General features: G+C 26.4%; 1 protein-coding gene across 1 annotated transcript; it reads right to left on the reverse strand.

Annotated features, from left to right (window-relative positions):
* Positions 1 to 8,188: 8,188 nt before the first annotated feature.
* On the reverse strand, positions 8,189 to 10,835 carry LOC125418682 (heat stress transcription factor B-2a). Its single transcript, XM_048462861.2, has 2 exons — positions 10,354 to 10,835; positions 8,189 to 8,726 (listed from the first exon to the last, which is right to left on the reverse strand). Exons 1-2 carry the CDS (start codon positions 10,642 to 10,644, stop codon positions 8,349 to 8,351), a joined length of 669 nt encoding a protein of 222 aa, XP_048318818.1. The 5' UTR covers positions 10,645 to 10,835; the 3' UTR covers positions 8,189 to 8,348.
* Positions 10,836 to 16,770: the final 5,935 nt, after the last annotated feature.

Below are 16,770 nucleotides of genomic sequence, written 5' to 3' on the forward strand. Positions count from 1 at the left end.
TCAATTGAGTTCATAAAGTGATGAATCCATTCTTTGCTGCCCAGAGTCCATAAATGTACCAAAACAGCTTGCCAGGTCCTTTTCCACCTTCGTAACTTGGATACACAAAATGGACTTTGGATCTTTGGGTATTGTCATGCCTTCTTGATATTGAATCACTTTGTTGATGAAGCTAACCATATTTTCCTTGAGTCTCCTAGCTTGTGCCCTAATGATTGGTCTCGTCTTCATTTGTAAAAGATCATCACTCCAGCGGATAGTCGACTGTACAGGTACGGGTAGATTCTCATCATTTCCCTCCTTTTGAAAATGATTTGCTCTCAAATCAAAGTCATCACCTATAGTAAATGGAGATAAGTCAGCAACATTAAATGTAGCACTCACATTATACTCACCTAGTAAAATTTGGAGATAAGGCTTTGCTCCTGCCTTGGTATCATTTCATGGTCTCTTAGAATGCTTAATAATGTTTATAAGTCAGCAAATTCATTCCTTGTTGTCCAGAGTCCATAGAAGCATAAAAAAAGCTAGTCGAGTCCATTTCGGCCTTCATAACTTGGATGCATAAGATGGGCTTTGGATTTTTAGGTATTGTCATGCCCTCTTAAGATTTAATCACACCTTGTATGAAGCTAACAAGGTTGTCCTTAAATCTCTTGGCTTATGCCCTTGTGATTGGCCCCGTCTTCATTTGTACAAAATCAGCACCTTAGCGGATAGTCGGTTGTATGGGGACGAGCGGATTCTCATCATGTTGACACTTAGGTTTATCCAACAATGGAAACAATGTATGGGTTGATGTGTATTGTTAAGGAGGAACTTGAAAAAATGCATGGTGCAAAGTGGATTTTAAAGATTATCAACAATAGGTAAGATAAAACCATAGGGCATCCATTGCATGCAACAAGTATAAACTCATAATCAATTTATATAAAAAATGTTCGACCTTTATTTTTTTCTTTTTTTGTTAATGTAAAATACTTTGTATCTTTCATTATAATATGAAACTCATGTTGAAGGATATGGAAGCTGAAGAAGAAAATCATCAACACTTGGATCCAACAATAATATTTGAAACTATAATGAAAGATGATGATGAAGAGGGCAACCAAATGGACCAATAGATTAAAGATGCTCATTTAGATAATCATAAAGGCAATCCTGATCCAAACATTACTCAACAAGCTAAAAAAGAGGGAATAAATGTTTAAAAAATAATTGCGGAAGAAGTAAATTCTAGTAGTGGTGATTCATTTCAAAAGTTTATGAAAGAGCCAACTAGCACTACAAGTACTTCAGCTTCATCAGGTGGTACACATTTACAATTTAATACTCTTAATAGTCACTCTAGCTCAAGTGGTGATGAAGATAACTTCAATAAATTCTATGAACTAGAAGTAAGAAGAGGTAGTGGCCAAGGGGAATCACTAAGTCAAGAAGTTGGATTAAGCTTATTTACTAGTGAACAATATTACACACATACGACACAAGATGAAGATCATGGAAGTAGAGATGCAGGTCAAGAAATTGGTGCTGTTAGAAAAGACTATATACTTAAAAAGAAATCCATAATGGAAGTGCCACAAACAAGAAGAGGATTCGATTTTTGTCAATTTTGAATCAATGAGGGTTAAAAGTCATTTTCATAACCCTTATTCAATGGATATTTATAGAATCTTATCAATTAGCAATTCATGGATACCATCTTAAATTCAACCGTCAGAGAGTAATAGTTATGCACACAGTCAATCAATAATGCAAGATTCATATGGTTGGCATATTAACAATTATATGCAAAATTATCAAGAAGATACATATTTTCATAGCTACTTCTCACATTTCACATCTCAAAATTAAAATGAGGAAGAGACTAATGATTTTCCAACCACCTAAAACTTCTATATGGTATTAAGATGAATTTTATGAACTATAATGTAATTGTAATAATTGTTTTGTATATTTATAATAATTTATTTATGATCATTAATACTTAATATAAATCAATTGATTAAGACAAATATAACAGCATTCAATATTTTGAGAGGATTTATAATCAATTTGATAATTAATGAATTAAATAAGATAATTCTAATGTTTCAATAAAAATTCCAATTTTTTTAAAATAAATTTCCATCATTTTTTATGAATTTTTATCGATATTCGACACTTTTCAATATTTCCATGAAAATTTTCGTATTTCGAACTCTTGATATTTTCATCGATACTGAAATTTTAAACATTGTTTCTATGTTTCTTTGCAAAAATTTTAAAAAAAAAAAAAAAAAAAGTAACTTCGTGGTCAAGTTTAGGGATTGGCATCTTACCACAATCAGTAACTTTGATGCACATTTCGAAACCCTAATTGCTCGTAAATTATTACCTTTTTTTTTTTGGGGGGGGGGGGGGAAGTACTAATTTGCTTATGGTCCAAAAATAAAATAAAATATATGAGTTACGTTTGTTTAATTTTATCAAATTTATCTATTAAAATTGGACTTAATTGATATGAAATTAATAGTTTACGGGCAATCACTACAAGAATCGCAATGACAGCAGACGCAATGCAAAATAAAAGCCGATGCTTCACAAAACATCGCCTGATGTGGGGTCGCTAAAACCAACAAAGAAAAGCCGACACTTTTAAAGCATCGCCTAATTTCAAGAAAAGCTTACACTTTTAGTAGAAAAAGCGTCGCTAAATGTCCTATGGAAAAATCAACTCTTTTAGTAGAAAAAACGTCACTAAATGTACTAGAAAAAAGCCGATGCTTGTAGTATAAAAGCATTGCTAAATGTCCTAGAAAAAAGCTGATGCTTTTAATGAAAAGTGGGGGCTATTATTCATAATTTTAGCGATGCTTTTTCTATTCAAAGTGTCGGCTTTTTTTCCAATACATTTAACGACACTTTTTTCCACTAAAGCGTAAGCTATTGTTAAAGCTTTTAATGACGCTTTCATTAAAAGCGTTGGCTTTTGTTTAGACTTTTAGCAACGCTTTTCCTTAGAAAGAAAGCGTCGCTAAATATCCATACAAAAGCTAACGCTTTTTGTGAAAGCGTTGCTAAATGTTTATACAGTATCTGACGATTTTAGAAAAAGTGTCGCTAAAGCCAATGCTTTTGGTTAAAAACGTTCGTTTTTTTATTTTTTTTATTTTTTTATTTTAAGAATGATGAAATTGGATTGTGTAAAAGCTAGATTCATTCAAAATAATTAAAAGACAACAAAATTTAAATAAATATTTGCATGACAAAATATAATTAATTTTGAATAAATTAAATTATTAACTCGTGTAATATTTTTACAATTTGATCAACTATTTTATATATACAAGCAAAAGCAATTAAACTATCTCATGCATACATACTCATTGAGATGAAAGGTTTGAGATCATAATTGATGCACATTCAGCTCTAAATTTGTTGATATCCTCTTATGACCAAGTGATACACCCTCATGCTGCACATGAAAAAATTATGTTAAAAAATTATTAACACATATACAAAATGAATAAATAATATTTATTATAAAATAATTTAGTAAATGATAATGTTAAAATTACCATTGTTCTTAAGTTTTGGCGAGGTATGTTTCTCCTAAGAATAGAAAACACATAATAAGAAAGGAACAAAAATTAATTAAAACAATAATAACAAAGGTCAATGTATGCATAATTAACAAAAAATATATATTGATTAGAATATTGGAAAACACATAATATAAGAAAGGAAGAAAAAATTAATTAAAACAGTAATAACAAATATAATTATTTAATTATAAGTTAATAAATCTGTTTATCATTTGCATTCTTCATGCTACATTTAAAAAATTCCTTCACACCCTTAGCAAATTGTTTGATATTCTATCTTTTGTTATCTATGACTTATCCATTTCCCTATCAATATAAGCAAATCCAATCTCAAGTAAAATCACGAATAAATATCAACCAAAGCAAGATTAAGAAAACTCACCTGTTAAACTTGAAGAACAACCACAACCCAAGCTTTTTCAACCTGCAACTTGTGCAATACAGCAAATAGCAATACAAACCCACCTAATTTGTTGCTGCAACAAAGGAAGGAAGAAATCTAGCAAATCTGCATTTAAAATGAAACAAAAATCCAAACCCACCACTGGGTCACCAATGGCAACAAAGAAAAAAGGAAACCCACCTAAATGACGATGACGAAGGAAGAAGAAACCCAGCCAACCAAGACAGGGACGAACAGAAACCCAGCTTTTTGATGGCAACAATGGCAAAGGAAATGTTAAAACCCAAAAACCTAACTCTTCGACTATACTTAGATTGCTCTCAAAGCTAAATTTAATTTTGGTTGTATGATGTAGTTTTTCAAAACAAAGGGGGTTGAAAAATGAGGCTAAATTTGGAGGGGACTTAAAAAAAAAAATTTCATAACAATAGACAATGCTTTTACTATGAAAAACATCAGCATAACATTTTCAAAATAAAAATATATATGTCCTATTATCATTTAAAGCGTCGGCTTTAATGTTTTGAATCGTCTTTGAATTTTATCAAAACTGATTGTTTAAAGGCTAGATATTGATTCAATATATATTCAATGTTGCAAGGTATATTGATTCAATATTGCATTTAAAAAGTTAAACATAATGGTTGAACATATTGGTACTCATTCAAGTATATTAATTAGCAACTCCAAGTAAAAGATCACAATGTTTTTTTTTTCCTTAAATTGAGAAGGGAAAAGCCGATGCTTTTAAGACAAAAAGCATCGGCTTTGCCTTTTTTCCTTTTTTTTTTTTGTGCTTAATACGTTGTTTAAACTTGTCAAAATCGGACCGTTCAAAAGCTAGCTATATGCAAAAAAATTAAAAGATAGTTTTTGAGAAAAAATAATAATAATAAAAATCTAAATGTAGATAAAGCCGATGCTTTTACATCTAAAAGTGTCGGCTTTGATATTTTTAATTTTTTGATTTTTTTTATTTGTATGGTATTTAATTTTTGACAAAATTGATTGTTTAAAGGGTAGATACTGATTCAATATACATTTAATGTTGCAAGGTATATTGATTTAATATTGTATTTAAAAGTTAAACTTAATGCTTGAACATCTTGGTACTCATTCAAGTATACTAATTAGCAACTCAAAGTAAAAAATCATAATTTTTTTTTTTTAATTTAGACGGGAAAAGCCAACCCTGTTAAGCCAAAAAGCATCGGTTATATATATATATATATATATATAAATTGGGGAATAAGTAGTTGGGGAATTATTTTGCATAAGGCTAGCTTTTAAACAATCCAATTTTGACAAAATTAAAACACAATTCAAACAAAAAAATGAAGAGAAAAGCCGATGCTTTTAACTAAAAGCGTCGCCATATGTAATAATAGCTGACACTTTAGCATAAAAGTATTGGCTTTTCTCTTCTTCTTTTTCTTTTTTTTGTTTAAATTATGTTTTAATTTTGTCAAAATTGGATTATTTAAAAGCTAGTCTCATACTTAATATTTCATTCATTTTCGTGTATATTACTACTTATTTATAATATTTTAGTATATTTGATTCTTATTATAAATGGTACATTTAATAGGTAGAAAAATTAAAAGAAACAAATAGGCGACGCTTTTATCATGAAAGCGTCACCCAAATATTTTCAAAATAATTACATTTGTCATATTTTTATTAACTATCTATTAATATTTATAGACATATGAATAATATATAAATTTAATTAAAAGATCAAAAAATAAGACAATAAACAATGCTTTTTATGTTAAAAATGTTGTCTAATCTTTTTATATTATAAAAAATTAATTTTATTAAACTTTTAATAATTTAAAATATAATTTATTTCAAATTGAATAACAAATAAATTAAATAAATAGATTAATTATTTTGCTTCATATTGCCAATTAATATATTTAATATTTATATACATATGAATAAAAGATAAAATTAACTAAAATTCTAAACGACGTTTTGGATATTAAAAGGTTGCCTAATGATTATTAATTATAAAATTATTAATTTTGTTGAATTTTTATTAATTTGAAAAATAATTAATTTAAAATTGAAATACAAATAAATTAAATGAATAGATCGGTTATTTTGATTCATATTGCTAATTAATATTTTAATATATTTGATTCATATTTTTATCAACTATCTACTAAAATTTTCAAAATAATTAAATTTATAATATTTTATTCACTATGTATTAACTGTCTATTAACTTATTAATTTTAAAATAATAAAATTATTATATGAGTTAATATTTAATTTATTTGAAATATTAGTTTGTTATGCAAATATTATTTGAATTTCATTGTATATATAATTATTTTGTATGAATCTAGCTATTAAACAATCCTAATTTTAAAAAAATTAAAAAAAAATTCAAATTTTAAAAATAAAATCCAAAAAAGACAAAAGTTGATGTTTTTTTGAGAAAAACGTCGGTAAATATACAAATTAAACGATGCTTTTTTGAAAAAACATCGTTAAATACTGCAATATGTGACATTTTACAAAAGCATTGCTAAATGTTGGATAAAAGGTGACGCTTTATAAAAGCATTACCAAATGTTATAAAAGGGTCGCCTAATACTTGTTTATTAAGAAACGTTAATATTAGTTTTCTATTCAATTCAATACAAACACCACAATTGGTCAGGTGGTGTGACTCTTGCATTGGGTGTTAGAAAGCTCATGTTAGTCATTTTTAATATTTTTCCAAAAATATGAAAGAAACATAAAAAGGAAAAAGTGAAAATTGTTAGTCATTTTTTATATTTTTCCATAAAATTATATAATAAAAAGTAATAAAAAAAAATAAGTGAAAATTGCACATGTGTACTACCAATAATATAAAAATAATAAAAAATATAAAATATAAAATTAATTAAAATCTCAAAAATTAAAACATTAGTTGACGCTTTGCTAGTCATTTTTGATATTTTTCCAAAAATATAAAAAATAAAATAATATAATAAAAATAATAAAAAATAAGTGAAAATCACACATGTGTACTACTAATAATATAAAAATAATAAAAAATAAAAAATAAAAAAGTAATTAAAATTTCAAAAATTAAGACAATAGTCAACATTTTGGATGTTAAAAGTGTCACATAATGCATCTAAATAATAAAATAATTAACTTTATCAAATTTTTATTAATTTAAAATTAAAATACAAATAATGTCGGCTTTGCCATTTTAATTTTAAAAAAAAATTGATAATTTAAATTGAGTTGTTAATTAATATACTTGAATGAGTACCAAAATGTCCAAGCATTATATTTAACTTTTTAAATGCAACATTGAATCAATATACCTTGTAACGTTAAATACACATTAAATCAAAATATCTAACTTTTAAACAATCAATTTTGACAAAATTCAAACACCATACATATATAAAAATAAAAAAATAAAAAATAAAAAAACATTAAAGTCGACGCTTTTAGGTGTAAAAGCGTCAACTTCACCTACATACTATATATTTTTTATTCTTTCTTAGTTTTGTTTCAAAACTATATTTTAAATTTTTTAACATATATCTAGCTTTTAAACAATCCAATTTTAATAGCCGACACTTTCGTTACAAAATTGTCGCCTGATATTAAAATTTTTTTACCAACGCCTTGTTTTCAAAGTGTCAGCAAAACAAAAGTGTCAACTAATGTTTATGGTCTTCTTTCAAGCGACTCTGAAGAAAAGCGTCGCTTATTTTTGTTATTAAGCAACACTTTTTATTCATCATTTTCTAAAAGCATCGTATATTTTTTTATTTTAGTTGATGCTTTTATCTTCAGCGTCGTGGATTTTTTTTTGCAGACCTTTTTTTTTTTTTTTTAATGTCGCTTTATTGGTATCACTAGATCTCTATTTTCGCATATTGAATGCCAAAGGTTTTGCAGTGAAGGAGCCAAAATGCAACTAATATAGTTGAGGGGGTAAATGTAATTATCTATTATTAAATTTATAATATATTGTCAAACATTTTGATTTCAACAATGTAATTAAAAGAATCAACTTACATAGTTTCGTATCATGTTCACCAAAAAATATTGTACCAAAGACCTTTTCATATCAACATTTTAAATTTAATTTTAAAAATCATCCTACTGCATAGTAAACAACAGAAAGCTATGCCAATTTTGAATAATTCCGACCAACAGCAAAAAAGTTGCTGAATCAAACGAAAAAACCCACATGGACAATCTTTGATTGAAAATCATAAAAACTATATAATAAAGTTAAGAAAGCCTAAAAGAAACTCAAAAGGGAAAATATGCATTTACATATTACTGATATTTAAGAGATCACAAACATAAATATTGAAAAACCTTTTTGATCACTTATAATTTTCCTCAGAAGTAGTAGTACTACCACTACATAACCTTCTAAATTTATTAATGTGATTGTCTCCCACGTAGTGAGCAAGGCAATCCAACAACTTAATTTCAAGTGATTTGAATTGGGCCAATTCCATCTCTAATTCCAACCTCTCTCTCCTCAAGTTCTTGTTCTCCTCCATCAGCAGCAACCGATTATTATTCTCCTCTACTGTTGCTGCTATGGCTGCACTGTCATCGTTAGCGGCCCTTAGGTACGCAGGAAATACACTTGGTTCACATCTCTTCCTGGTGATCTTTACTAGCATGTCCCTGCATCCCCTCTGGAACTTCTCGTGCTTGAATTCCCATCTTTTTGATGATGTTTTCTTGAATCCCTGATTTGGATTCCAGGGTTAGCTAGACATCACTGCAAGTGGAATTTAAATGCATGTACTAGTTTAATATTTAATAATAATTTTTGCAGTACTAGTTTTACGCATATACATTAACCAGTTTTACATCACAGCGGTTGAATTTTTTTCAGATTTATTTAATTGGATTTGACCTATGTTTTAAAATAAGATTTAGAGGGCTATTATATCTTAATATGTCCTTATGATTATATTTATTATGTATATACCCAGAAATTTTCTTTCACATGGTACTAATTGATACAAATCAATAGAATATTTCTAATACTCGAGAGATTCGAATGATGGTCTAACTGAGACTATTGACTTAATGTTTAATTATATGTACCAATTTCCTAACTTGTCCTTCTGTATAACCACAAAGGTATAAGGAAAAATTTTATTTCTTTATTTCTATTTCTTTACATCTTTATTTATTTTTGGGGACAGAATATTGAAGGAGAGGGTTTGTGAAACCCAGCATATCTTAGGTTTAATTGCTTGGATACCCTTTTTTTGTGTTTTTTTTTTTTTTTTGAAAGATATTACTTGGACACCTTTTACGACTTTCTAATATTATGTATCAATCTATTATATTTGGTATTTGGACTATATATATATATATATATATATATATGTAATAACAAGTAAGAAACTTTGGCTTTCATATAAAAACATCTGGCCATTGGTTTTCTCTCTAATTAGTTTTCTTTTTTATATAAAAAGAAAATTATCTTTTATTCGTAAAAGAAATATTCAAGGACAACACTAGCAGCCGTACAAACTCTTGTAAAATTTGTTACAAAAATTAATTATCAACAAGATATTTTTGTGTTCCATGAGAACCTGTGTGTATGAAATGGTTTGGTATGACATAATCAATAGTATTAATATTTTTTTATCATTTACAATAATACTTTTTCCATTTACAATAATAATTTATTTTTTTTCATTTGAATGTTTAGGATCGATAAGTGTAGATGTAAGTGACTTATTAATTAAGCATTTGATAATAATATTAATAATTTGATGGAAAAAAACAAATATACATATATATCTACCTTATGGTGGGCGGTTTTACTAGTCCTTTTCGCTATAAATATGCAACATGATACTAAACTACATTTATTTGACATTTACCTGTAGAATAAAGATAATGCTAAAATCTCTCCTTTAATTTTAAGTTTTGTGAACCGTGAAGAGAGCATGATAATATTGACCAGAAAAAAGAAACTTATAGAGTTTAAATTTGACTATGTAAGGGTAACAAACCCTATGTGTTCTTATATTTTGACTACACTTTGGAAAAGGAAACAAACATAGCACACCATGTATATATCTCCATAACACTCCAAACCGATCAAATGGATGTGACCCACATCATAATACAGCTAATCAGAGCGTTTCATCATATTCGTCAAATCTATGATCCAGAATAAATTATTCTAAAAATATGGTTAATTATATATCTATAAGCAAAACAACTTGGCGGAGGAGCTTTTGTATATAAATCTTTGATCCAAACTATGTGCATATATTATATAAACAATGCACAATATAAAAAGATATACAGAAAAATGAGATAAAATCAATAGAGGACAAATTAACTCACATAGGTATTAAGCTGGCGAATGAAACTTGAGAAATTGTTGTGCTTGAAATATTTAGGCAACATCAGCTCTGAGAACTCCGCCGGAGACCATACTATAAATCCACTTCCTTCCGCATTCCATGAAACAATTTTCTTTCCTTGATCAATATCATCATCTCCCCCACCGCCTTCCTCAAGCAAATCGTATGTCTTCGACAAAAATGGAGCCGGGCTAGTCTTCGTCTTCGGAGACTGCCCTGCCGCCAACGTCTGGTTCGGCGACACTGAAGCCCCCATTTGATGTGCTGCCATGTTTAGCACCAAAACTCTTTATTCTTCTGTACGGCCTCCTTCTTATAGGACAAGGAAACCGCTAGCTAGCTAGTCCCCTTACGTGGCAGTTGCGGACTGTTTCCTCCTCCTTTGCACTTTCTTTAAGTTTCTTGCTTGTCATGCAACTTTTTTAGACAGAGATATTAACTTTTAGCCACAACAAAATTTCTTAAAATATTTGATGGAAAAATCCTAGATGAAGAGTAATATGGACCCAGCTGGGAAGCATGGAAGTTTCGTGGTTTTGCTTTCGACAACGACAACTGTTTCCATTTTTAAATGATTCAGAAATTTCGTCATTGTTTTTCTGGTCAAAAAAAGTTTTTTTACATTTGACTATAAGAATCTTTTTTTATTTTTTCGGTTTGATTTACATTAATATTTTGTGTGACTACAATGTCACAGAGTCCGAAATATTTTAACTAGATTCTTATACATCTGAAGCTCCTTATTGGGCTCTAATTTTTTTTTTTTGGCGTTAATTAATACTTTTTTTTTCTTTTTTTTGTATAATTTTTTGGATTAGTACAAACTAACTAATAAGCAGAGGAAAAAAAATAAAATAAAATAAAATAAAGTAGCAAGTAAGAATAATTAAATAGGGTTTCGGGTGCACTGAAAGTCTGTTCACTCGTACACCAAGTTTAATATATCCCATCAATAGCCGACAAAATTCAAAGAGAAACATGGAAATTCAAGGAAGGGCCGCGAACTCTGACCATGATCTTGGAAGCCTCTCGCACTCTCTCTCTCTCTCTCTCTCTCTCTCTCTCTCTCTATATATATATATATATATATATATAAAAGGAAATAATATGATAATAAATTAAAAAAGAGTGTGATTCTGGAGAGGATGGAATCCACGTATATTACATCTATATTACATCTGTATAAATTTTTTATAATTTTTTATAATTATATTACAGTTCGCAAATAATTTTGCCTATATATTTTAATTTATTATTAATAATTAATTATATATTTTAATTTATTCTCAATAATATATTAGTGATACATCATTTATTAAAATAAAGTATGGGACTCGTATATTTTTTTGATAAAAATTTTATATTATATGTTATATTATTATATATATATATATATATGTATATATTATAAAATATATCTGTGATGGATGAATTATTTTGGTTGCTCGGTTACATATATTATTGATCCAAATTATCTATATTTTAGCACCTTTTTGTTGTTGAGAAATCATATATATTATATATACACTTCCACACCAATGAGATGATTAAGACTAATAATCTGATGGTCAAGGTGATTATTAAATTTTGTTGCATCGGATGGGATCTTAAAGCTTCTTTTTTTTTTTTTTTTTCAAATCGTTTTTGTTAGAGTTCTTCATAGCTTAGACACGCTTTTTACATCTAAAATTTTCCTACTAAGGCTTAATTTAGTCTGTATTGGATTGGCTTTGTTTTTGCCTTTTTTTTTCCATGTATTTTTTTTATTTCTTTAATAAATATAATTAGAATGTGTTTGGTTTATGGAATTGATATATGAATAGAATACTTATTCTATAGTTTTAGTTTTTTAATATTTGGTAAGTTTTCAATTTGTGAAGGATTAAATATGCATGAAGAATAAGTTCTTTTCAAAAAACTTTAGAATTATTATTTTTATATTTTAATCAAAATAAACTTTAAAATATTCTTATCATATTTAGATTTACAATAATTATAACATACCAAAACTATATAAATAAATATAAAATTTAACTTTTAATTAATTTTTACTAAATTTGATTTTTTTGAAAAAAATTATAAACGTTAACCTTTAATTTTAATTCAATATTTTTACTAAATATATAAATAAAAATTATTATTTTCTTTTATAAACGCTAACATTTTTTAAAAAATCTTCAGAATTTTTATTTTTATATTTTAATCAAAATAAATTTTAAAATATCTTTATTATATTTAAATTTATAATGATTATAACATATCAAAATTATATAAATAAATATAACATTTAACTTTTAATTAGTTTTTACTAAATTTAAATATTTTTAAAAAAATTATAAATGCCAATCTTTAATTTTGATTTAATATTTTCATAAAATATATAAACAGAAATTATTATTTATTTTAATATTTTTCTATTCACATAAACAACTATTTCTATTTATTTTAAGAATAATTATTTTGTTATACCAAATGTAACCTTAGCTTTTTTGGAGTTGCTGGGCAAGGTCTGTCTAATTTAGTTGTGATTGGTGGCTGGTTTGGCTACTTAGTGAAAATAACGAGGGAAAAAAAAAAAATTTAAAGTATCAAAGTCTCTCAAACCAATAATATATATTTTTGAAAGTTGAAAACACATCACAGAACATTTTGCTTCGCGTTTAGAACTTTAGATAGAGAAAAGCATAGAAATTCCAAAAGAGAATATTGGAATGTACCCAATAGGAGTTGTTGGCAAGCTTGATTTGACTACCGAAAGGTGCAAGGTTAGGTGTTTACCTATGCCAAAGTGACATGTACATCACAAACTTCCTTCTCTCTAATTTCTCTCTCCTTTTTTTTAAAAGTCTACAGTGCTGGCGTTTTAAAAAATCATCACTGTTACTGGCAATTTTTGTTTTAAAAAATATGACCACAATTTTCATTATAAAATCATAATTTTCATAATACGGTTACAAAATAGGTAGCATGTCACAAATTAAGTAATGGGATTACAATTTCTATGCCATAATCATAACTTTCGTAATATAACTAGAAAATGTGTAACGTACCATATAAAATGATCATAATTTTGATAATATAACCGTAAAACAAGTAATATGCCATAAATTAATATTAATTAATTATATTTTTAATATATTTTGTATAAATTTAAATTGTTTAGATTATATTGTAATTAATATTTGTAAATATTTAATTGTTTAAGAAAGTTAATTAATTTATTTTTGCTCCTTATTATTGAAGTACAAAAAAATGATTTCTTTTTTATTGTAATTATTTGTAAATAAAGTTTGATTAAAAATTAATTTGATAGCATTTTTTTGGGCAATAAATATGATTAAATGTTTAATTTAAAATTAACATACTTATTTATATTAATTTAATATGATTTACAATGTATAATTAATACTACTAGTTATTACCGTCTATTAAAATTTTATGGAACAAAGTCAAAAAAAAAAAAAAAAAAAACTAATGCAGCCCATTAACATGTATAGTTAATTAATTAATTATTTCATACAAATGAGAATCATTTAATATATGAATTAGGATTATTTTAAGGGTTAATTTCGAATTTTGACTAATATCAATTTTAATTTATTGTTCATTTTTTTTTTTTTTTTGACAATTCAACTGCAACCTTACTATTTTATTTCTTCTGTTTGATTTAACGGATTGAGGGCATATTTGTAATTGCATTATTTTATAACAAATAAAAATTTAAATATGATTTGATATGCATTAGAAAATATGTAATATAAAATATTTTGAAAAGCAATATAATAAATAAAAATAAACTACTGTGAAGGGAGAAAGAAAAAAAAAAAAAAAAAGGTCGCATACTTTTATACGTTTAAAAGTTCATTTTTAAAAAATTCATGATTAATTGCAATATAATTCTATTTTATATATTTAATTGCTTAAAAATTATTTATTTGTTATATTCCCTTATCCATATTTCTTTCCAGTTTCGCCCTTTCCCTAATCTCCTTCCCATTCTTCTTTCTTAAAATTTTTTTCCTCGTCTTCATTTACGTATTTTCTAGATTCATTATTATGCAATTAAGGAGCAAAGTGATTTAACCAAAAAAAGAAAAAAAGAAAAAAAAAGAGAATTAATGAGAAAAGCTATCAAAACTGTGTTATCCTTGTCTTTCTCTTCCTCGTTCTCTCAGACCCACCATTTTTCTTTCAAACCCACATCAACCACCTTGGTCACCAACATACCCATTGATAATTTTCGGTTGATTGAAGAGTTCATGGTCAAGGTTGAAGATCGTCACCATTGGTTCATGCCATCTGTCTTTTCCTCCACGTGAACTTGAAACTATGGAGCATCGAGGTGTGCTGTTAACAACTTGAAGTAGAGTGTGAGAGAACAGGGAGGGAGTATTGATGGTCTGAAACTTTTCTCATAGACTTTGAAGCATCTGCGTTGTAATCGATGCTTGAGAGTAGGTGCACGTGATCAGAGGATGGGAGGGAAGGCTGATTTAGGGCTTTTTTTATTATTATTTTTTGATAAATAATTTAGGGATAGATTCTTTTGTTTTTTGGTCAAATATTTAGGGCTAGATTTGACCCTAAAATATGAGGGTTTCTAATTCTTGAAGCTTTTCTCTGTGTATGCCATTAGAGGGTGGTTGAGGCAGATTAAAAAATTAAAAAATAAAAATAAAAAATAAAAAATAATGTAATTATCAAGTTAGGCTTTAGGTGTAACTGGGGAAGAAAAGAAAAAAATATTTTTTAAGAATATTTTAGTGTGAATAAGAAAAGGGTGAGGAAAAAATGCCAAAGAAAAATTATTTATTTATTTTTTTTATCAGATGGAATTAAAGCCGTAAAAATGAAGAAGAAGAAGAAGATTAACTTATATTTTGAAATCTATTATTAATTAAGGATATAAAGGTCTTTTAATAAAATATGAAGGCAAAAAGGTAATTTGAAAGGTCATGGGGGTAGAGAAAATGCCAAAGCTTAAATGAACGTATAACGGTAGAGACAGCAGTTTTTCTATTTTTATTTTTTTTAGTGTTTTAAATTCGTTTTTTTTTTTTTTTCCAGCTGGATCAGCGTCATGTAAAAGCAGCAGTTGAGAAAAAAAAAAAAAAAAAAAAACCAAAGCCATGTTTAATTTATGAAATATGGATAGAAATAGAATTTTTCCATAGATTTTGTTTTTTTTTTTAATAAATTTTTAAATTTGTCAATAACTATTATATAGAAATAGATATATTTTCATTTTGAAATTTTTTTTTAAAATTTCAAAATTTATATTTTTATATTTTAATGTATATAAATTTTAAAATATCATTATCATATTTAGATTTAAATTGATTATCACATGTTAAAAATATATAAATAAATATAAAAATTTAATTTTTAATAAATTTAATTTTTTTTAAAAATAAAATATTTAAAAAAATTATATTTTAATTTTAAATTAATATTTTTATCAAATATATAAATAATAATTATTAAATATTTTCTCATTTTTTATTTCTATGATAACTATTTTTATTTTTAAAAAAATAATTATTTCGTGTACCAAACGTAATTTTTTTTTTCTGCATTATCTCGTAGGCCTTCCTGATTGAGTGATTCGAATTTTTATATTCATGGACGTAGATAGAAGTGTTCACCATCGAAACTATCAATTTACTTCCTAAAAAAAATTCTAAAATTGATATTGGTCTACAGTTGAAGTAAACCTTATTTTTAAAAGGATTTATTACAAAATCCTTAATTTTTTTTTTTTTTTCCTAAGAGAAGGAAATAAATTGCTTGCCCCATGGCCCAACCGGTAATTTCGGTTGCATATTTGGGAAAAGATTAGTACCGACGCTGGTGTCGGTGGTGTAGTAAGTCCTTTTTTTTATTTTTTAATTTAAAAAAAAATCTATGAATTTTTGTTTCTCTATCTTCTGTTTTAGATTTCTTTTTCTAAATTTCTTTTTTCACTTTACAAATGTTTAGTTTTAACTATCCTATAGAGCTTTATTAGTACTATTACTATTATTATTATTTTGTTATAAAACTATCCATACTTTCAAATAACTTTTTTGAAATATATAAATAAAAAAAACCTCATGTCTAAATGATATGTATTTACCTTTGGTCATAATTTGTAATTAATAAATGCCTATAATTTAGTGTTAGATATTTTATATAAATTAGTTATAATCATGTGATTTACTTGTCAATTAGTTTGGACCGGTAATGAAATTAACTTATTTGTTGACTTTCTTTAAATACACATTATCTGTGATATTTCAGTTGATCCATTGAATTGAAGAATCTCAATTGATTTATTTTCTATTTTTTTACTATTATATTATTATTATTATATTCATTATATATTATTATTATTATTATTAATTATTTTGTATATATA

The sequence above is a fragment of the Ziziphus jujuba genome, chromosome 1 (assembly GCF_031755915.1).
Source record: "Ziziphus jujuba cultivar Dongzao chromosome 1, ASM3175591v1".
Taxonomy (NCBI): Eukaryota; Viridiplantae; Streptophyta; class Magnoliopsida; order Rosales; family Rhamnaceae; genus Ziziphus; species Ziziphus jujuba.

Bases quoted from the DNA above. Each gene is read 5' to 3' on its own strand.
- LOC125418682 (XM_048462861.2), bottom strand. From the start codon at position 10,644: ATGGCAGCACATCAAATGGGGGCTTCAGTGTCGCCGAACCAGACGTTG. The intron at 8,727-10,353 runs GTGAGTTAATTT...AATCCAAATCAG, and splicing joins TTCGCCAGCTTAATACCTAT to GGATTCAAGAAAACATCATC.